Source organism: Anneissia japonica, unplaced genomic scaffold, assembly GCF_011630105.1.
Source record: "Anneissia japonica isolate Jap-2015-1 unplaced genomic scaffold, ASM1163010v1 scaffold288035_len209932_cov175, whole genome shotgun sequence".
Taxonomy (NCBI): Eukaryota; Metazoa; Echinodermata; class Crinoidea; order Comatulida; family Comatulidae; genus Anneissia; species Anneissia japonica.
In genome coordinates, this window is record NW_022737916.1 from 140,522 (window position 1) to 164,192 (window position 23,671).

The 23,671-nt window shown below is 33.6% G+C and overlaps 1 protein-coding gene across 2 annotated transcripts in view; it reads left to right on the plus strand.

The window, feature by feature from the left end:
* Positions 1–16,401, plus strand: part of LOC117117478 (probable helicase with zinc finger domain) — a 32,944-nt gene extending 16,543 nt beyond the window's left edge. For both annotated transcript variants that reach the window (XM_033261780.1, XM_033261781.1), the window contains exons 5-17: positions 2,393–2,592; positions 2,954–3,283; positions 3,745–3,934; positions 4,749–4,856; positions 5,729–6,309; positions 6,951–7,295; positions 8,148–8,252; positions 8,688–8,894; positions 9,344–9,597; positions 9,872–10,284; positions 12,272–12,455; positions 13,634–13,865; positions 14,415–16,401. In XM_033261780.1, the coding sequence (XP_033117671.1) occupies positions 2,393–2,592; positions 2,954–3,283; positions 3,745–3,934; positions 4,749–4,856; positions 5,729–6,309; positions 6,951–7,295; positions 8,148–8,252; positions 8,688–8,894; positions 9,344–9,597; positions 9,872–10,284; positions 12,272–12,455; positions 13,634–13,865; positions 14,415–16,305 (5,040 nt within the window). In that variant the 3' untranslated portion in view covers positions 16,306–16,401. The remainder of the gene's footprint in view (positions 1–2,392; positions 2,593–2,953; positions 3,284–3,744; positions 3,935–4,748; positions 4,857–5,728; positions 6,310–6,950; positions 7,296–8,147; positions 8,253–8,687; positions 8,895–9,343; positions 9,598–9,871; positions 10,285–12,271; positions 12,456–13,633; positions 13,866–14,414) is intronic.
* Positions 16,402–23,671: the final 7,270 nt, after the last annotated feature.

Genomic DNA, 23,671 nt, shown 5'->3' on the forward strand with positions numbered 1-23,671 from the left:
ATTTTTTTTGGAAAAATCTTATTTAAAATTTTTTTTTTATTAAATAGTTAGTAGATATTGTTTGTATTTCCTCAATCATGTTTTACTTTGAATAGCAATGCACCAGCAAACAACCCATGGGTGATATTTGGCATTAGCAAAATAAAATATTAAAAAAGAAGGCTTCCTCCCTCATCGATAGGGTGATAAACTAATAATATTTTTATAGGGCCTAATGTTATATTTATGCATAGGCCTCACCAAAATTAATATAGGATATTAACAATGAAAACTTGAAATGAGTTAAATACTATTTTTGTGCTTTTTTTGTTTTTAATGGATTAATCACAAATGTAAAAATATTAATTGTTATGTTGTTAATTGTTTTGTTTGACATTTTTTTATGTGGACCCAATTGAAAACAAAACTATTTAGAACTGGGTAATTCAGATCTCTTCCTAAAAAGAAGTGTTTTTTAAAGATTGCCTTATTGTTTGTTGAATGTGTATTCTTATTATTTTCTAAAGAATATTACTCTAATGTGTTTAGTTCAATCAGAGATAATTAAAAATAACCTACCCTGGTCTGATAGCATTGTCATTAAAACACTGAAGATTGTGTAGTATATATCTAAGTAACACGATTACCGGATGGCCAGTAATGGTTTCTGTAATAAGGAAGTATTTTAAGGAAAAGAAGTTTCAATTTCATTTGATTATAAGCCAAAGGAATGAATCATACAATATTATATAATATACAATATAACGTATTGTCTACAGAAAATATTGCCTAGAATAAATACTCCAAAGTACTGTAATTATGGTTTCATAAGTTCCAGAATATTCTTGTTTTGATCATTGTATTCTCGTAAACTAATTATTCCTAACATACATACATACGTATTACACTTACAGCAATTCAGATATGGCCCTTACTGTTTATGAATAAATTTTGTTTTCTGAGAATTCAATCAATACCGAAATTTAACTTGATTATAAAAAAGTGTAAGCTGGTTATAATTAAGTGAAACATCAATATGAATTAGCTATAAATCTGATATAGGTTAGGTTGTGCTTGGTTATTGTTATTATATCCTCAGCCCAGACGGAAAGTTAGGCTTTGTCTGCATAGGGAAAAGGTAACCCGCAAACAAAAAAATTAGACCTAGAAATGTGTGTGCACATTTAAAGAAAACCGAAAAGTCCACTGATTAATCTCAGATAAGAAAGTATAATACATAATCCAAGTATTGCAATACATGCCATCGTGTTGGGATTCAATATTTCGACATTAATTATGTCATCATCAGGAATTCCTGATGATGACATAATTAATGTCGAAAAATTGAATCCCAACACGATGGCGTGTATTTCAATACTTGGAGTATGTATTATACTTTCTTACATTTATAGAAAGGGGCAGATTTCCTTGCAAATTTTGCTGGCATATATCCCTCATTTGCCACCAGTGTATTGCACAGTGGTTACAATTCTACCCAGCTGTTTACTTTGATATTTTCTGTGCATTTTTGAGTCCGTTACATCAGTGCTAATAAAACAATAGAGAATGGGCCATATGTCCTTGTTCTTTAATATCATTTTAATGTGCAATATATTGTTAGTGTAGTGTATTGCATGTTCCTATAATGTATTCTTGTGCAATAACTACATGGACTGTATATTTTATTTCATACTGCTACATGGACTGTATATTTTATTTCATACTGAGAAGCAATAATTGATGCGCTCATGAATCAAACTTTGTAGTTAAGTTGCATACCTGACTTTCTTACAGTGATTATTGCTTTATTAACCTAGATTTTGGATCTGAGATTATAAATTATGTATGAATGCTTCTATAACAATGGGAAAGTACTTTCTAAATGCCTGTGAATGATACTTTTTTATAATCTATTTATTAAAGCCTTTTGTCCAAACAGATTTATCATTTCTTCACAATTAGAACTAGAAGAATGCTTCTACTCTGTCAAAAAAATCCTAATGATATTATATTGTAAGATAGGCTAGCTAGATCATATTCACTAGAGCTTCTGTGAGTACTGTTCCAGCAAGCCACTAACTATTGGGGCTTCAAAGTGCAGGAGAACAGACCTGTGAAAATTATTCTTATGCTTTTTTATGCCGTTTTATTTATTATTTTCTATGTAGTATTAGTATATTTCATGGTTATTTTTCTTTTTGTTCATGTAAAGTGCATAGTGGCAATGTTCTTGTATTATATACATTATTATTTTATTATTATATATTGTAAATTGACAGATAGTTTCTTTCCTTTTTTTTATCATCGCTTTGAATCTAGACTCAACACTGCAATGCTGACTTACTGGGATTCCTCCATATGTTGTTGTGAATTGTGTATTTTATTGATCTAATTTTCTTTATATATTTCTTAGGGCATCGATGCAGATGATATACCTAATAGTCCAGAGAGCCTCTCCAGTCCGACAGCCAAGTCCAGCTATGGTGGGAAAACTAGCTGGGCGGCTCATGCTAGGCCGACACCAAGCCAAAGTCCCCTACAAATCATGGTCACCACAAAGAGCAACGGAAATTCAACATATAACGATATCTCACGTCGCCGATCTAGTTCAAGGTAGGAAATTTGTGGCTTACTGGTTGTAATGCCAGACTTAAAATTTTATTTTCATATCCACATTATTTTAAGGAAAATTGTAAGTGCCCTTCCATGGTCTCCATTAAAATTCACTCTGTATGTTTAATTACGGTAGGAGTCAATGCCAATCATTCTTGGTTTATGTAATAGAAATTTTAGGACAAGCTTGAGAATTGTTTCTTACTGCTATCATCATCAGTATGACTTCCCTCATCAATATCATTATTTCATTATAATGATTATTCTGGAAAAATTGTAATAATTGTAATTGTAATAGTATTGTAATTTTTTTTATTCCATAGAAACCATAAAGTCTGCTATCTTTTTTAACTCATTTCAGCTCCAGCGCATCACCAATTACTAAGTCCCCAACGAGTCCAACCATTCTCACCCGCCAGTCTAGCAGCGGGAACAACAGCAGCCCAGTCACAACATCCCATTCTGGCCTAGATCGCAGGCGAAGCAATGATGGCAAAATCATATCCGCCGTAGGTCCATCTAACTTCTCCTGCACTTACTGTAACCTGCAATTTTCTACAGAGGTTGATCTACACCTCCACTGCATCGGCGAAAGTCATCAAGCAATTATTATGTCTGATGAAGGACGAGATTGGAAGTATAGACCGCCCCCTAGAGGAATCACAAGTGATGACTATGTATTATGTTCTAAGTAAGTTTTTTTTCCCAAAATTTTTTTTGAAAATTCAATTACAATTTTGAGAAAATTGCACATTGTGATGATATATACTGTGTCTAAGGTATTTTTTTTGAAATATATATGCATACTATGTACATTTCATATTATTATTATTATTAAGATTAATTGTCTGTCTTGTTATTTTTTAACAACTATTAATCTATATATTTATTTGTTGTTTTTATTTGTTGGATTATTATTTAAAATAAAAAAAATAATCAAGGAAAAAAAGAAAATTGTATTCAAATAAGATAAAAAGTGCCATTTCCTGCCATCTAGATTTGTCATAAACATAAAATTTATTACCTCAGTCCCACCATGGTTAGGGCTGGGTGGACCCTCTATCTGTGATAAGTCCTTCCCTGGACTCCCTCTATTACAAATTACTGAATATGCTACTGGCTTACTTGCTAATCATACTTTCTTTTTTATAGTTTTGTTCGCTGTCGTTTTGCTGCCCAGTGTATGTTCGCACATTCAGAGGATGAACTGGCTGAGTGGGTCGAGCGCTACCGGTATCGGCAGATGAAACTCCAGCAGGCTCGTGAAAAACAGCTGCATGGTAGTAGCTACGTTGAAACACTTCTTGAGAAAATGGTCAACTCAGCATCACCAACAGATGTGGTAGGTCAAACAAATAAGCTTTGTTATATAGAAATTTATTATATTCAATTGCTTGTTCTTTACTGGATGTCATATATATAATGAATGTATCAGACAGAGATAAGGCAAGTGAAATACAAGCTAATTTACTTCTGTATATTCTTGCTTATAAAGCAGACCGCATATAAAAATGACTCGAGTTTGAGGAGGTTTTGGACGATTTATTTATGTCGGGTGTATAATAAAACCCCCTGTTTTACCGTCGGAATTCCTACTCTTTGCTGCTTTTTATGGTGTTGATACATCAGCTAGCTAAAAATGGAGCCGAATGTAGGGCTAATCTTCCAATTAATACCATTCAATTAACTTTTTACGACCGTCGTGCTTAGTGAGTGCCAGGCTGCTTGTTTTCCATCGTAATTTTCTATTTTAAGTCTCGTCTAAAAACGTGAGAATATGGATACTAATTAAGCAAATACAATTGTTGTGACATTATATTTTTATATTTTTTTGTCTCAGCAGAGACAATATGTGAAGGGTTGTAGCTGTAGAAAACTAGGGGAAGAGAGGGGAAGGGAGAGGGTGGGTGACAACTTTGGTAATTTAATCTGAACAATAAGAGTTTAAAGTAGAGTTTTAAGGATGGGCAAGGAGGTTAATTGTAAAGGTATGTGGAGAGCCATGAAATTAGCTTTAGACTGGGTAGAAAACTTTAAAGGCTGGGTGGCTCCACCCACCATAACTATAACCCAGTATGTGTAATAAATATTTGATTGCCAGTATAACTTTATTCCTCCTCTCAAGTGGGAAATTCAATACCACTTTTATTTTCTAGATGTCGGATACAATAGAAGATGTTAAGCTTGATGTGAATTCTGACCTTAATGTTACTGTGTCAAGAAAGAGCTCTGCCAAGTCGTGGACGTTTACAATTCATTGTAATGTAAGGATTTAGACATTACGATCATATTTTTTATCAAACAATCATAACAAAAAAGATAATATTAATTAGTGAGAGCAGCTAGCTCAGTCGGCTAAATTGGTGGTAGCCACTGTGTGTGTACTGAACTGTTGAGATCTCTAGATTCAATTCCCATTGTTGCTCACATTGTGTTTCAGTTGGAGGGTTTAAATGCAAAAGTGCACTGTCCTTCGGATAAGATATTTAAGCCGTTGATCCCATGTGCATTATGGCCCATGTGCATATTAGAGCATGCATTACATTCTTCAGAAAAGAGTAGGGCATTAATTCTCCCGATGAACTGCCCAATTCACCACCAGAAGGACCCACTAGAAATAAGTCTCAGAACTTTCGTGAGTTGTCCTTGGTGTGTATCACATCGAAGAAATCCAATGTAATCCAATCCAATCCATATAATAATATTTTAAACTACTCAATTTGAAATGCTGTGCATTGTATGTGGTCATTCTCCAGGGTTCAGGGAAGGTTGTACTTTGTTCCAGTTTGCAATATTATAATGTTATCCATATATCTGCTGAAACTACAGTTGAACTTGCCTAAGTCGAATCCAAAATGCTATTGAAATACTGTTCGACTTGCATATAATTCGATTTACAGATTGTTAATTAATGGAACACACAACAATTTGTCATGTAAAATAAGATCGACTTAGAAATTATTTGACCTAGGCACAGTCAAGGCAAGTTTAACTGTATATCTTAACCTGAGAAGTATAGGATAACAATGTAAATTTTGCTTATGGGCAAGTCTTCTGTAAACCTGACATTATGTGTGTTCAATGACAGACAGCACTGCTGTATCTCTTTCACTGTATATTTCTATTTCTCCAACAGCCTCCCATGGAACTGGAGCATGTGGCTTTACTCTACGACATGCACCGTACCCATTTCAGCATTCGCAGCATCAGCACTGGTGACATAAATAAACAGGTCGACCAAGAAGTCCCCTCATCGTGTCAAGACTGGGTCAACACGCAGAACAACAATGAGACCGGCGGGAAGTCAACGGAACGCATGTACCGGATCAAGGTTCAGTTTACATCCGAGATCTACGGAACCTTCCGGCAGTCCATTGTGTTTGATTTTGGGCAGATGCCGGTTTTGGTTCAGCATATGTTTGTCGATGCCGTGTCCGTGTCCGACCTTCAGGAGCTAGATGAGATCCGCAGTACAGTGATTAACATCTCTGAGCGGTGGGATGAAACAAACAAAACAATTATTCCATTTGAACCAACCCCTCAGTTGTTCAGCGAGAAAGACAATGGACTCCTGACTTACTACCGTCCACCTCGAACTACCGAACAGTTGTTCAAAGGCTCAGTTCTGAAAAAAAAGTTAACGAAAAATAACTATCAAAATAAAATGCATGATTTATTGCATATAGAAGAGATAGCTCAGTACCAGAGTATTAGTAGGCAAGTTAAAACTGTTTCTCAATCTGTTGAGTTTGTCCAGATTATGAAATTTTCTTGGAATATAGTACTGTTTTATGGCCATATATAATCATGCTAGGATGTCATCATGACCATATTTGGGCATGTCACATGTATTTGTCGAATATAATTCGATATAGTTTTGACAGGGCTTAAGTCTGTAATCTATCTCATAACTATTAATGTTAAAAGACTGCCACACAATATTGTTGTACTTACACATACATTATGAAATTTAGTATGGAGGAAGCTCTCCATGGATTTATAATGATGTTAAATCATAATTTCAAAAAAAAAGTTTTAGTCTTATCAAATATATCATGTTTAACTCTTAGCCATTATACAAATTTATTTTTTCATATGTGAGCCATACCAAAAATTATGACTGTCTGCTGTTCCTTGTAAAATTGGTTTTACTGATTAAGAAAAAGACTATTGCCAAAGCAACTATGAACAAACCACCATGGTTACAGAAATTCCTAGCCCTGTGTTCCGTAAATTGTCTGTAAATTGAGACCTTTCTAATTTTCATGTTGATGTCACTAGATTACTGCTTAGGTTTGACAATAAAATGTTCTGATGTTTTGTATACTTTTTAAAAATTTGCATCTTCTCTTTCTTAGGTTTAATATTAAAACTAGAATCCAGTTGATAACTAGTTTTCTACTTGTTCCGCATCGGAATATTGGTGCAAGATATGCACAGAATGGCGAACTGTTTGCGTTGCTGAAATTGAATAACGAGCTATCGGAAGACCAAAGTGCCGGTCGACTTATCCTGACCAGCTGTAACCTTGTTCTTTTTGGGACTAGCAATGATGATAAGGAACCGGAGACAGTTTACACAGCGGTCATAGAGGAAAAGGGAAAGGGATTTGTTTACTTAAAGTTATCGAAGAAGTGTGTTGATGATCTTAAACTGAAGGCAGACACAGACTTAGAATGTTACGTACAATTTCAACTGAATCGGTGAGTTTAAATGTATTTTATATCCATTTATTTGACTACAAAACTAGATTATTAACTTCAAACTTGGAGTAATAAAAAATGGCAGTGGTAAGTGGCTATTTTTAAGCCAGTCTTAAAGGAACTCCTAAATTTGATTGAATGTTGTTTGTATGTATAAGATTAGGACAGTAACATTCATTCAGGAATCTCGTTCTAGACTTTTGTAAAAGTAGCCACTGCGTAAGAAACAAAACTATAGTTTAGCACACAGCTTCATAACAGAATATGGTAAAAAAGGACAATATAGATGCCTGCTGTATATATTGCTAAACTTTAAATATAAAATGTCAGAGCGTAACACAATATGGGTGACTTGTGGGCCACCAAATCTGAATATTACAATATTTAAAAATATAAAAATTACACAAAGCACAAATTTTAAAGACAGGAATGTGAAAAGAAAGCTCAGTGAGAATGACGATTTTATTTCCATTTGTTGTTATACTAATTTATTTAACTAGTAGTAGCACTCAGTGATTAACTTTAGGGGGAATTTCGTAAATAGCTGTCTCGCACACTTTATGAAAATTGAACAAATTGTAACTTGCTATTACATATTATGAAAGACAGTAGATATTAGTAAACATTCAATATAAAATGTACAGTTTACAGAACCAGATGAGGGTGACAGGATGAACGCCATGAGCTGACTGCCTAACAGAATATGAGCGACTCCTAAGTCACTGGTTTGAACATTAAAATATTAAAATATATAACAAAATTTCACCAAGCACAATTTTTAAAGACATAATGAACAGAAACAGAAAACTCAATAAAAATAACCATTTTTATTATATGTGTTCTTTTGTTCAGGTTACCTATATGTGAGATGCACTATGCGGTTGACAAGATTCAAGATGTGGGCATTATTTTTCCTGAAGTTAGCAAAGCTCTTGACATTCCTTGGACTCCCCACAGGTATGTATTCCATGGACTTGATACCCCTTCATGGATTTAGAGCCTGTTTCTAATGAATGTAAAAATGAAAGTTTTGAACAAGAAAGAGCCAATTCTTTTATGTTTGTTTAAACATTAGACAACAGCCTTTTCTCTCATATTTATACATGAGATAGCCATTTCTTTTTTGTTAAAATGCCATTTTACTACAAGTGTTTAAATATCAGTAAGTAATTTCTCTCTTTTTCAGCATAGAGCCATTTCACTCAGTTTTAAATATGAAATGCACACAAAGAATCATTAATTCCTAGTACAATTACAATGTTAAACGATAGGTTTTATCGATTATCTTATTTTTGCAGTATTGTATTTCTGTATATGTCCAATAAAATTAATTTGAGCTTGAAAGCGAGCAATCTCTGGTATACAGGTTGTAATTCCTTTTGTTTTTTACAGGCAGTGGAGTGAAAGTAGTGACCAGCGATTGAATGCTAGGCAGAAGGAAGCAATAATCGCAATTACCTCACCTCTATCTTCACCATTGCCACCAATATTTCTGATTGGTCCATTCGGTACGGGGAAGACTTACACATTAGCGCAAGCAACCAAGCTTATATTACAGCAGCCCAACACAAGAGTCCTTATTTGTACTCATTCAAACAGGTATTACTAGTGGTGGCATTGATTATGGTAGTGATGGTGATAATGGTATAATTGTGATGATCGTTGTGATGGTAATGATTATGGTGATTGTATGTAGCGATAGATCTTGGTAATGGTGGTTACAATCGTAATGATGGTGGTAGTGGTGATAATGGTGATAGTGTTTGTATTGATAGGTAATGATATCGTAGTGGTGGTAATAATGGTGTTGTTTTTAATGGTAGTAGTGATGTTGATAATGATGTTTATAGTGATATCTTATTTATGATGGTAGTGGTGGTTTTTAATGGTGGTCACCATAATGGTAGTGGGTGCTGTTTGTGTTAGTGGTAGATGATGGTTGTTATCCTAACAATGCTAATGGTGCTGGAGATATAAAAATAGTTTTTATTGCAACTACTGAAAGTTGCATGAGTTTTTAAACATTTTTCCTTTACGTTCTTCAACAGTGCTGCTGATTTGTATATAAGGGATTACTTGCATCCATTTGTGCTGGCTGGAAATGAGTCTGCCCGTCCTCTGCGTGTATATTTTCATGGACGATGGGTAGCTACTGTTCATCCCACCGTCCGTTTGTATTGCGTTATGTCGGAAAATGAAACACAATTTGAACATCCCACCAAGGAAATGGTACTTAAGCACCGGGTTATTGTAGCAACACTTAGTACGTCAAGAGTACTCAGCCATTTGGATATAGAGCCAGGTAAGTTTTACTCATGATTTATTATGTATCATGCTTTGGATCTTTCTCTGTTTAGAAAATACTTACCTGGATGAAACAACTAATTGTCATTGGTCGGTTTATCCAGGTAAGTATATGTTCATAGTCTACCAACATCAATTCTGATTTCTGTATATTTTATCTTTATTTCTTCAAAAGTATAAAATTTTCCAGGTAAAATTTATATCATAGTGGACTGTATGCAACCAAAACAAAAACTGTAAATGTTGATATTTCATATTTTTATACAATGCAGGATTCTTTACTCATATATTACTTGATGAGGCTGCACAAGCAATGGAGTGTGAGACGATTATGCCGCTTGCCCTAGCAAATAAGAACACGCGGATCGTCTTAGCCGGTGACCACATGCAGATTAGTCCACATGTGCATTCCGAATTCGCCCGCAACCACAACCTCCACATATCTCTTCTTGAACGACTCCATGATTTGTACCCGTTGGAGCACCAGTGTAAGATACTGCTCTGCGAAAACTACCGATCACATGAGGCAATCGTGGCTTATGCGTCAAAACTTTTCTACGAGGGTAAACTTTTATCTAGTGGTCAGCAACCAGCCAGCGAAAAGTATTTCCCGCTGACTTTCTTCACAGCACGTGGGGAGGATGTTCAAGATAAGAATAGCACAACATTTTACAATATTGCAGAGGTAAGATTTACCAAACATTAGCCTAAATTGAGAACAGCTTAGCTCAGTCGGCTAATCTGGTGGTAGCCACGGTGTGTGCGCTGAACCATTCCCATTGCCGCCTCTCCTTGTGTTTCAGCTGGAGGGCTGAAATGCAAGTTGCAATAGCGCACCGTCTTTCTGATGAGACGTTTAAGCAGTTGATCCCGTGTGCATTATGGCCGATGTGCACGTTAAAGAACGCAGTACACTCTTCGGAAAAGAGTAGGGGATTGTCTCCCGGTCGGTGTACTGCCCAATCACCACCAGAAGGACCCCACTGGAAATAAGCCTTCTTCTAGACTTCGTGGGCTATCCTTGGTGTTTACACCGAATAAATTCAATCAATCAATCAATAATCTTCTCATGTATCATATTTAATATGGTATGAACTTTGACCTATCTGCATTTGTGCCATTTCTCTGAAGGACTATCCACACTCTTATTGTCAACAATCTCTTGCTCTTCCATGTTAGTAAAGCAAGATTTTTTTTTTATATCTTGCTTTGAGAACTTATTTTTTTGAAGATCATCAAAAAATATAATTGAATAAATAAAATTTTGTTTTCTTAGTTAGCAAATGGTTTTTCCAAAGACATTCAGACGTAGTAGGAAAATATAAAATAAAAGTTTATTGTTGAATGTAAACAGTGTAGTAATGAGATGGTTAAATGCTTTAAATTTATATAATTGGGAAGAAATAAATAAATAAATATATATATATATATATATATATATATATCACAGTGGTCGTGGGACTAGTTTGGGCCCTACCTAAGCTGGTCGAACGTTTGGTTTGGGTCTGTACCCAAGCTGCACTGATGAGGCCTGGAAGGCCGAAACGGATCCGTCTGCAGATATTGGGATTCCTTCCAGTGGATGCTTAGTTTATTTTGTCATTCTGATTGGATTTTCTCTACTGTTCCGTTTTAATTTTAATTTTAAATTGTTTTGCATTATATGGCCGTTTGCTGTTTTATGGGTTTTTCCCATTTGTCTTTCAAACTTATATATATATATATGGCAGGCATAGTGAAGAGAAAGAAAAACTTTTACTTTTTTCTGAAATTTCCATTTTTTTCATGACTGCGGGTGTGCGAATTGGGCCAAAATGAAATTTTATTTTTTATTTGAAATCATCAAAATTTCCATCCTTAAAATCTACTCTTACTATTTAGAGTTTACCAATGTTATCCCGCACCCACCCATAAAATGTCTATCACCCATGCTTAGTTTTCTTCAGCTACAACCCTATCTACATATATGCTAAATTTAATTCCATCAATTCTTTATTTATCAATTTCATAAAAATACAGAAAACGATAACAGATGCAATGATTAAATGATAATATAAATATTTAAATAATTGTAATGAATGAATGAACTCCAAATAGCTTGTACAGATAAGATTATTGTTTTCTTATTTTTATAAATCTTTAAAAAAAAGGCCTAATCTAACAACTTTTAAGAAAATTAGATTAAAATTTTTAAAAAGCTAACCTAAAACTTACAAAGGATGGGATTTAAAATTAAATTTCAAGGCAAAATGGAATTCCATTGCCAAGGCAGCCAAGTTCTCAATTAACTTTAACAAGAATTTTGTCTATTCTAACTTCCAGCCTTGAAGTTTTTCACCCAGTCTAAAGCTAATTTAATTGCCCTCCACCCACCCTTATTAACCCACTTTTCAATCCTTAAAATCCACTCTTATTATTTAGAGTTTTATTACCCACCCACCCTTAAAATGTCTAACATCCACCCTCATTTTTCTACAGCTACAACCCTAAACAAGGTATAAAAAAAAAGTGTTGTCTAATGGGCAAGTGAATGCTGGTCTTTCTGGAATTTGTTTCTTTGCTATTCAGTGAATATTGAGGTCCTAATAATCTAGCAAAGAAAAACATCTTTTTACTTCAGATTATTTTCTGTACCCGTTTTCAAAAATATCTCCACATCTGATCTCCACTAGGTTTATGAGATTGTTGAACGTGTGAAGGAGGTTCAGAGGTCATGGCCAGAAGAATGGGGCAGTCTTACTGACACCAGTATTGGTGTGGTGACTCCGTACACTGACCAAGTATTCAAGATCAGGTCTGAACTCCGTAAGAAACGTCTTGGCAACGTTACTGTTGAGAGAGTGATGAATGTTCAAGGTAAGAAGCCTCCTGCATGTGGCATAGTGTGTAAGGCATTGGACTTTTAATCGGAAGGTCAGGGGTTCTAGACCTACACTCGTCACGCTGCTTGTGTACTTGTGCAAGACACTTTATCTGCATTTACCTCTTTTCACCCAAGAGTATAAATGGGTACCTGGTGAATGATTTTGAATGAATTAGTAGAGCTGATTACACACATATGGAATACTCCCCATGGAGTGGTGGAAGTTGCATGTTGTGTATGATTGATTCCGTATCCAGTGACCAAGGACAAAGTGCTGAGCGCTATATGATAGCTAAAATTAATTAGTTAAATGATTTCTGAACTACAAACAATTTTCATCATGTTTATTTAATTAGTGATTCATGTAGTAAACGCTGATCATCTGCATTCTTTGGTGCTCTCAGTCAGGTTGTTTTATATGTTGTAAATAAGGAATGCAGAGCAAGTAAGTTAACCAAGTCTACTTAGTGATGAACATGTCAGTTGAGTACCTGGGCGCTCAAGTCTTTCTATGCAACTTCCATTCACCTACAGTACATATGGTTTTATCAATTTTATGACTTAACTGTATAAATTTCTTGAAACAGTTTTGCTAATCTTTTTGCTTTTAGGCGAGACTTTTTTTATACCTTGTTTAGCGAACCTACCAACTGCAAATATTGATGATTTCAAATAAAAATTTAATTTTGTTTTTGGCCACGGAAAAATGGAAATTTCAGAAAAAAATAAATTTTTAAATAAGTGCGCTAAACAAGGAATAAAAAAAGTCTTGCCTTGCTATTGGATTTTACTATTTTATTATTAGATAAGAATTTCATCATTTAATTACTTTACCTTGTTGTTTTAACTTTTTTGATATATGTTTGTTAACAAACATCAATGTCCTCTGCGTTTTAGATTAAGATTTTTATCATATTTGTAATTAAGTCTCTTTAAAAATGTTATTAATATGCTGTTATTAGATATTTTGCATAATTTTATAATTTTGTATCACCAAACTGGGCCATGTGTAAAACAGGTTAAGTTACACCCTCCTGATATGTTATCTTGTATAAATGTGTTCAATAAAAAAATAAAAATAAATAAATATGAAACCTAATGTAGTGGAAGCACATAATTTAAAGTCCTCAAGCTGTATGTTTGTTTGATCTATCAAATTTCTTTCTCTCAGGTAAACAATTCCGTGCATTGTTTATTAGCACAGTTCGTACCAGACACACCTGTAAGACAGACGTCTCAGGCATATCTACTTCAAAGAGCAAGAAAAAAGGTTCTACCGCTACTGATGTTGATTACGGGTTCCTTTCCAACGATAAATTACTAAACACCGCCATAACTCGGGCACAAAGCCTTGTAGCAGTTGTTGGAGACCCAGTTTCTCTCTGCTCCATTGGAAAATGCAGGTTTGTCTAAAATGTACAAAATATGTGACCACTCTGATAAAAACTTTATATTTGCATTTCCAAACTTCACACTACCAGTCAAAATACCCTGAGATATTTTGACCAATTTCAGGTTTCATTTGTTTATGCTGTAAGAGGTATTAGAAAGCAATTATAAAATATTATCATTGTATTAAATCTAATTAAAAAGTGAAGTTAAACTTGCCTAAGTCAACATAGCTTAACTCGAATAATTTTTAAGTTGAACTTATATTACATGCCAAATTTTTGTGTTTTCCATTAATTAACAATCTGTAAGTTGAATTTTATCTAAGTCAATTTTTTTTTAATGGCATTTTGGATTCGACTTAGGCAGGTTCAGCTGTTTATGAAATCGTTTTTAAATACACACCTCAATGACTGACTGTTTTCTTGCTTTGGTTGTTTGATAGTTGTGATAGCTTTTTTCAATTAGTCTAAACAGATTAAAAATATGTTGTTTGTCAAAATTTGAAATACTTTACTTTTAAGTGATTGGTGTTAAGAAATAACCTTTTTGTAAATTTTCAGAATACTGTGGGAGAATTTCATTAAAACCTGCCATGAGAATAATAGCCTGCATGGAATTACATATGAAAGTATCCAAGCTCAACTATCCGGTGTGGAGTTGAAAAAGACATACACCCTGAATCCTCTTGCAAAGGAGTTTATCCCAAGGGCATTAAGAGCACAAATGACGGGTGTGCCAGTTTACCAAACAGCATTACAGAAGACTGTGTTATCACCGGCTGGTACTCCAACACCACCGTTGACTCCTTCACCGGCTAGTAGCCCTTTGGTTGGAGCTCCAATCAGAGCAGCAACTGTTAACCCGTCTTATCACCACCACCATCATGCCGCTATGTACAGGCACCTGAACCCTGTAAGTGTGGATCCCATCACTGGAGGCAAGTACGTGTACTTACCATTTGTACCTATGATGCGAATGCCACCGTACATTCCTATGGGCCACCCACTCATAGATCCGTATAAAAATCACAACCACTTTCCAATGCGACATTCCCCAGTTCCTGGAATTGGCACACCGCCAGCACAGCTATCACCGAAGCCAAACCAAGGAAATGCATCAAGGCCTAGTGGCCACCAGGCTCCACATGCACCTGGGTATTATAATTCAGCTCAGCAACAGCAGCAGCATTCACCAGGTGTCATAACAGCACAGCATCATTCGCCAGGTGGCCATCCTCCACTGCATAATTCTCTTGGAAATTATCCACAGCCGGTTAGCTCACCAGGTGGGCATCAACCACAGCATGGACCACAAGTTGGTCCTCAGTTCCATAATTACCCTCAACCTGGTCATCCTCAGAATATGTCATCAGGTATTCCATCCCCGAAACATCACCCTCAACCCAGCCAACCAGGTGGCCACCCGATTCAGCACAATAATTCTGTTGGCTATCAGAATTACAAGCCAGGTGGACCTAACTCATATATACCAGGTAGCATAAATCAGCATCATCAAGCTAGTGGAGTTTTAGCAGTTGGCAATGCTCAAAGCGGCATGCAGTATATGCCAGCAGGCCAGGGCCAACACAAACCAGTGCAAACGTCTGATCATCACCGTCCATTAATTGCAAGAAATCCAAATGGGACCAATAACACAGGAGCAAATATTAAATATAACCAAATGGTAAAAGACAGCATCTCACCTATGGTGGAACTCAGTAAAATGCTACAGAAAATGCCACACAACCCTGGGAAAATTGGTTTTGGAGAACAGGGAAAGAATACGGAGGCATCGCGGTTCACTGCATCTGGTGAGCACACCACAGACCAAATGAAAAAGACTGAGCTTATGCACAATGCTCAGCATGACTTTGGTAATGTATTGTCACTGAATATGTCACAGGAAACTCGACCTCTTAAACCAGGAACCATTAATGGCAGTTACTCATTTCCTTCCTTTCGACAAAATTCTGATGCTAATAGAATCCAAACGGATAGGCAAGCGCAACCGAGATCAAGAAACCTGCAGGAAGCATGGAATGAGCCACCGGAAGCGTGGAAACGTAACTTATTTCAGCATGGATCTGGTGCCGCTTCACCTTCTCAGGGTGATGCATCTAACAAACCACCACACCAGAATAATCTCTTCTTGTCAGAAGGATCAGGATCATACAGCACCGACTTTCCTCCTCATCCCAATCAGCAGTCTCCAAATAGTTGGTCAAAGCCGTTAAGCCCAAGAGTACCGAGTAATCCAAGCCATTCCCCTGTGATATCAGAAGAGGCCAAAGCCCCAGGGAAGTCATATGCCAGTGCCTTGAGGGCACCTCCTAAGCCTAAACCTAAATTGGTAGATGACAGAGTTAAAGCAGCATCACCAGATCCTCTGTCAGTGATCAAAGACTTAGGAAGCAGGCAGAATAAAGATGGATATTATTCATATTTTAACTAAACCCCTGTCCAGACTATCAAATTTTATTTGACAAAAACATGTTTACATGCCTAAATATGGCCATGATGACATCACATCATAACCATATATAGCCACATCAATTTTCTTTGTTGAAGAAAATTGGATAGTGTGGACAAAGTTCCAATATTTTCTTTTACCTGGCTATATAGGTTTCACTAATAAATGTGTAAAATATTCTTTTATTCTTGTTAAATTATTTTACTTAAATAAGTTTATATTAAAGAGTGTTGTTTTTGAGATTTGGATAACTCCTAGATAAATTTATTATATTATTTACTATATTAATTTGAAGTGGCTTGTAATTAAGAATAGGTAGAATTTGTTAGTTTAATGTGAAGTGTTCTTGCAAATTTCCTAGATATGTATCTTAATTTTCAGAAAATACTGTATACAAGAACCAAATGTTGTCCTTCAATTGTGTTAAACCCTGTCCAGGCTATTAAATTTCACCAAAAAAGAGTGACATGCTGAAATATGGTCAGGACCATACATGAGGCATGTCGTGGCAAAATGATTAAGTTTCCGAACAGGCCAGTATTGTGTAAATAAGCTATAAATTATGGGAGCTCAAAAAATGACTTAAAAAGTAATTTTTTAAAAATATTTTTTACTATAGAACAACAGTTTAAAATTAATGTCTAATTATTCGTGTCCCAAAGTCTTAGTTCTGTAAAATGGTCAACACATTGTTTATTTAACGTTATTTTGGTAGTTAATTCCATTAAACAATGTATGCACAAATAACTTAGGTAGGCAATTACTCAAAAAAATGTTTATATTAACTCTAAGAGTGCTGTACTTCCACCTCCCAATGCTTGAAATATCCAATTTCAATGAATGACCCCACATTTTAAAGATTACATTCTCAGGTATCTGAAAATACTAATAACTTGAAATTCAATTTTTGCCACAACATGCCTCAATAGCCACATGATGACTATTATATGGGCATATAACAGTTTTGTTGTCAAAGAAAATTTGATAAGTCTGGACAGAGATTTATAAAATGAAAATATTTTCTTTTTGTATTTTTACAAATCATTAACTATCACATTATTTAGAGGCATTTCTATTTACTTATTTTTAAACCCATGTTAAATTATTTTTTTATAAGTGATTTTCTCAATGATTGAATACATGAGAAATATATGTAGATTGAAGAGGAAAAGTAGAATTGATTAGAAATTATAAGATACCAAGAAACACTTTATTTGTTATAGATTTCAGCATGTTCAAAATATTTCATTAAGTACAGGCCTAACTAAAAAAACAAAAAACAATATTTATAATGTACAATGTGAAAAAAATGGTCGTTTCTCTAATCTTGTTTTTGTTGAAGATTATAATGTAGATAAGAATATTAATTATATAGTGTGTATATAAGAAAGAAGACAAAACTATGGAAACGGTTAATTTACTATCTTGGTCTTTAACAGCCATAGAATTTTAGGACAAAAAATGTTTAGAAAAACAAAAAAAAAGGAAAAAATTAAAATGAAAAAAAAAATGTAAAAATAAATTGTTTAACAATCTGGGGTATCTTTAAATATCTTCTTGATTATTTGATATATTTGACATAGTCTTTGGTAATTGAATATTATAATTATATAAAAAAACATTTTATATATTCTTCCACTTCAAGAAAGATAATAATTCTGAACAGAAAAAAAATAACTTTTAAATCGCCACACTGGAGTTCCAGTAGTGGTTTAAAGTTGCAAAAAAATATATAAGTAGCATGAACAAGAAAAATATATGTTCAGCTATATGAAAAAAAAATTAAGGTGTTGCCTCCTTTTTATCAGCCTTTGGGAGAAATATACTATTAAATACAAGATAAAAAGGTGATTTCTTTTTCATATGAAAATTATAAGATAGAAGAATGTTGGCTGTTTATAAGATTAAAATATATGGCCGTTTTTATTTAATTTTTGTTGTCCAAAATACAGAAGAAATCATTATGCTTTATAGTTGGTTGTTGCATTTATTTTTTAGGTAGTTGATATTGTATATAAGATGATGTATTACCTGTTCTCACCAAAAATGCTTAACAAAAAAAAAAAAAAAAAAAAAAATATTTAAAAAAAGGCAAAAAGAAAGTATAAAAAAAGGAGGATGTGGGATATACAAACAGATCAACAAATGAAACTTGTTAAATATTCATGAACTAATTTGCATATTCATTAGTGATTCAATTTAACAAGTTGATAATTTGTAATTGATGTATTATCAGTGTATTATATTGAATTTTTTAAAAGAAAATTTTCTTTCATCTATTGTAACTTGGTTGATAACTAATTCACAGTGTGCCGTAGTATAGGATGAATATATTTATATGTTCCGTGGCAGTTAAATTTTTAGCTGTGGATCCAGGAAGGTCCACAGTTTTGAAATTTCATTTTGTTTTTCCTTATATAAGTTTGCATCTATAGTTTTGTAATAGATAGATAGAGATAGATAGTAAATTCACATTCAGTAAAAGTAATAAAAAAGTGTGTGCTTTAACTAACTTTGCCATAGGGGTTGGCTGTTAACTTTGTGAGGGCCAATTCATGATCTTTAAATTAAAAGACCAAATCCAACCAATTAAATCAATTGAATCATTTAAATCATTTATCATGGTGGATAAACATAGTGATTTTAATTTTTTTTTTTTTTTTATGAATATGATTTAGAATTCTATGTAAACATTTTCAGATAATTTTAGAAATCAGGTGTTTTTTTACACATTATACCTACAAAGAAGTAAAAATATATTTTGGTTATTATTATGGTTTTTGTTATAGATATTGTATGAGGACATTTCATTTACAGTCGGTAGTAGTACTGTATACCAAATTTGAATATTTAAAAAAAGACAAAAAGTGAAAAAAAAAAAAAAAAAAAAAAAAAATAGTAAATAAAAAAAAAAAAAAAAAAAAAAATGAGAAAAATAGTAAATATTAATAATTTGTATATATACATTAATAGACATACATACGTTTACAAACTATATAAGGATATTATAGTTAATAGTCATCCAGAAAAAAAATGTGTCATATTTTGTTTGGGTTCTTTGGTTTATAATAGTCTTTACATTTGTTAGGTTTTGTGAATTATTAATGGCTTTTGTATTTCTAATACATAAATATTGGCAACTTTTAAATATGATCTTTGAAATGTAAATAACTAGTTAAAAAATGGGATATTTTAAGCTAATTAATTTGGATAATTATTTTCACATTTAAAGATAACATTACTTTTTGTACAACATATGTTCCGTTTTTTTTTTTTTTTTTTTTTTTTTTTTTTTTTTTATCGTTATCGTTGAAGTATAAGCAGGCCTTAATGGTTGTTTGGAAAATATATGAATGAAGTACGAAGGGCGCCGCCCTCTGCTATATTATGTCTAGTGCTGGTCACTAACAAGAGGTTGATAAATGTTTTTGACAATATATAAGAAACTGTAGGCCATGGTTATTGGAACAAGAATGGTACCATAATGTTAATAATTCGTAATAAAGTAGTTCTCTCAAATGCGCCCCCAACTTATGCCTTAAATTATAAAAGCACTTTGGTGCTTAATCTGGAATGTTTATTATTATTATTATTGTTGTTGTTGTTTAGGCGAGACTTCATTTTATACCTTGTTTAGCGAATCCGCCGCTCACAAATAGTGGTGATTTCGAATAATAATACAATGTTATGTTTGGCCAATTAGCGTACCCGCCGCCACCAGAAAAACAGAAAGTTCAGAAGAAAATAAAAGTTTTCCTTTCATTCGTCCATCACTGCCTTGAAATCTTCAAAGATAAGATATGTATATTTCTTCCTAATTATATAAATTTAAAGCATTTATCCTTCCTATTACTATACTGTTTACATTTACCAGTAGAATTTTATTTTTATTTTCTCCTCTAGATGTTTTTGGCAAACCTATTTGCTAAATAAGAACAAAACTTTTTTTTCCACCCTTTAATGATCTTTAAAAAAATAAGTTCGCGAAACAAGGAATCAAAAAGTGTTGCCTTACAGCTGTATTATTATTATTACTAATTTTATTTTTATTGCTCCCTGGATCAGTAAAGAACGTATATACAGTATTTTGGTAAAAAAAAAAGAAAACACAATTGGCTCACAATGTGTTCACGAATTTAGTATCCACAACCTTGCACTTATATGATTTAGGCGATGTATAAAAGATAGTATCAGTATTTAATGTGCCTTTCTTGAAATGTGGAGGATTGAATTGCTAACCAAGGTGAATATTAAATGTATTTTAAAGTATATTTACATCGACTATATTTCACATTTAGTAGGCCAGTCAGATTAGCCCTATGTCCATTACCATTGAAAGTGTCTAGCTATTTGCATACTTTCCAGGCCACGTGTATGCCAGCCTATGTATTGCATTACAACCAATGCAGGACATTTTTAAAAGGATGTTTACCTTGTAATGAGGATGAATACTTTTAATGTTACCAAACCAAATACATTTTAATGCAAGGTTGGTCATTGTGGTTAACTTAGTAGGATGCAAGCCATTTTTACATTCTTTATTGAACGTTTCATGTGTGCGTAACTAAAGCGGCACTTTGTTTTACAGGTGCCAAAAATAAATTGTTAATAAATTTCATGATAAATGCATAATTTAAAAGTTTAATTGAATAATATCTACTAGTACAGTATTTGTAAATAATACTTGTATTATCCTGTGAATATGAATGTATTTTTAAATGTTTACAAAAAACGGCAAGAAATTTTTGAAGCTCCAAATTTTCTAGATCGATACATTTTGGCGTTTTCTTGACTGATAAATTCTTAATACTTGGTAATTGTTGGCAACTGTTCGCTCTTGCGCCTTGCGTTATTAATTATTTACTTTAAAATATTAATATTTGATTTGAGTAGCATTATTGTATAACCTGTTTTGCGTGTTTTCATTTAGAGTAAGGAATTTAAACGATTTACAGTATTCTTGCGTTCATATATCAAACCACAAAAACAGACTGATTCTTTAATACGTAATAACATCACATCAATGTATGCACACTGATTGTCGGAAGTTTTTGAGGTACGGAGTCGTTGGTTAGTAGCCTGTTTAGTATTTCTCAATCAATTTACTGTTCAACTTGTTTTTTGGGTTTTTTTTTAATGCACACCAGTTAGGTATTCATACGCCATAACATAATATGTTTTATTTAGACTTGTATTCTAGCCTGTTGTAGAAAGGAAATACTGTTTGCCATATCGTATCTTAACTACAATTTTTATCTGTAAAATGTTGCTCTTTTAAATTCTCTGATAATAAAACAAACTTTTATCTGAATATCTTTTTTTGAAGTTTGACTTTTGTTTTACTCTTCGGGTACAGCATTATAAATCAGTGAAAATTATTTTTCTGAACTTTGAATTCTATTCAGCATTCAGCAATATCTGCCTACAATCCACAAAAGTTAAATCATAATACAGTTCAACCACACTTTCGTTTCAGGACCAACTTAAGTGTCTCCAATAGCAGATGACAGTGTGATATGGTATATATTTACCACCTACTTTCGCAGCCCAAAAGTACTCTTAATAGGGTTGTCCCCCTTAAAGGGGTTCCAGGTTTGAAATTTATTATGTCCGTGGTTCATAATAAAAGACCCGCGAGGCCGCTTTCGACAATCGTTCGAAATTTAAAACAAATCAAGACCCCTCTTCTTACAGGGTATCTTTATGACTATAATAGGCTAATAATATAATAAATACGACTTATAAAGCGCATATTATCCACCTAGAAAGTGCTCAAGGCACAAGAGACGGAATTATGCAAATAAAAAAATGGAACTAAAGCGTGGAAACCCATCAATTGTCTTCACTAGAAGAAACCAGCATCACCGCTGTTTCCGTAAAGTTGTTATATTTAGAAGGGACCAATTATTATTGGACCAAACTCCCTATCTAAACTATATGCTCAAAGCACAAACAATATAAAAATGATTTGAGTAAAAAAGTATTGTAAGTAAAATTGAGTAAGTAAAAATTAATGATCATAAGGAACACCCATTAGGTAAGTCCAACCCATTTCCAATGGGGTCCAAGATTGCACATTAAGAAATTACCTTTAAAATCATTAATATTTAAAATATCCATAGGAAAAAGGTTATACAGTATGTATAACTATACAACTAACAACAGTCTACCATTCCTCGATACCAAGGTGACTGTAAAACCGGGAAATGGTAGATTTATGACTACTCTATACACGAAGCCCATCTAGTCAGTGTATAAACATCATGGACATCATAAACATTACATAACATTAGAGTACATAATATGAATGGGCGTTCATTAGCTACAATATTCACGGCGCCCAAAGAAATGGGATACATGTCCTGTGCTGTGAAGACCAATCGATGTTTAACCAAGAACACTCACACTCTCAGAACACCGTGTACAAAATAACATGTTCGCATTGCGATATAATAAACATTGGTGAAACTGGCAGAACCATTGGGTCCAGAATAAAAGAATATGTACGCATGCAAACGCATTTAGTAACGCACAACAAAAGACCTATACTTAGAGCATGTTTTGACATTTCTTGGGAGATCTGTGCACCCTTTGCCCTATGTCCGAAGAAGAAGCGCTGGAGATTAAGAAGCATAAAGTTACAGTAATATTTAGACTTGCCATAAGTCTCTTATTTTTTATTATTTTTCTCATTCACTAAGTGCAATAAAGAGTGAGTAACCTAAAATTAGGGCCTGGAAACCAGGCTATAATATTACGAACGGATGTGTAAGATATGAATATTAACAATTGACTGCAGTTTATTGCTAATGGACTTTAATGGGTATAATAATATACTATACATCTGTATTCACATCCTTATCATACATACAGTACGTTCATTTACACACCCACACCCACATATTATACATAAACATATAGGAATATACATGATCACACACATTAATGAATATCACACATATACTGAGATTATAGATAGGACAAAGTAGTAGTCAATGTATAGTCATTCATTTTTTTTAATTGATTGTATCTAGGCCTACATTGCTAAATGATATAAGGGTATAAAGAAAGGAATTAAATCTTTAAATACTCATGGGGCGGGAGAGATTTGAAGTATTTTCACATTTAACTATATGGGCTGGGAAGGGGTCACTGGGGTGAGAGTAGATTTTGTGCTTTCGTGAGGAAGATTAACTTTTTATTGATGAGTTACGGTGATGAGGGAAATGTATGCTCTCAGGGATGTTCAGTAATCTAAACATTTTTGTTGTTTTTTAATGTACCGGTATTTGTTTTTCAAGTTTACTTAGAATTTTTAGTTTTAAACTTAAGTTTTGTTTACTTCGTT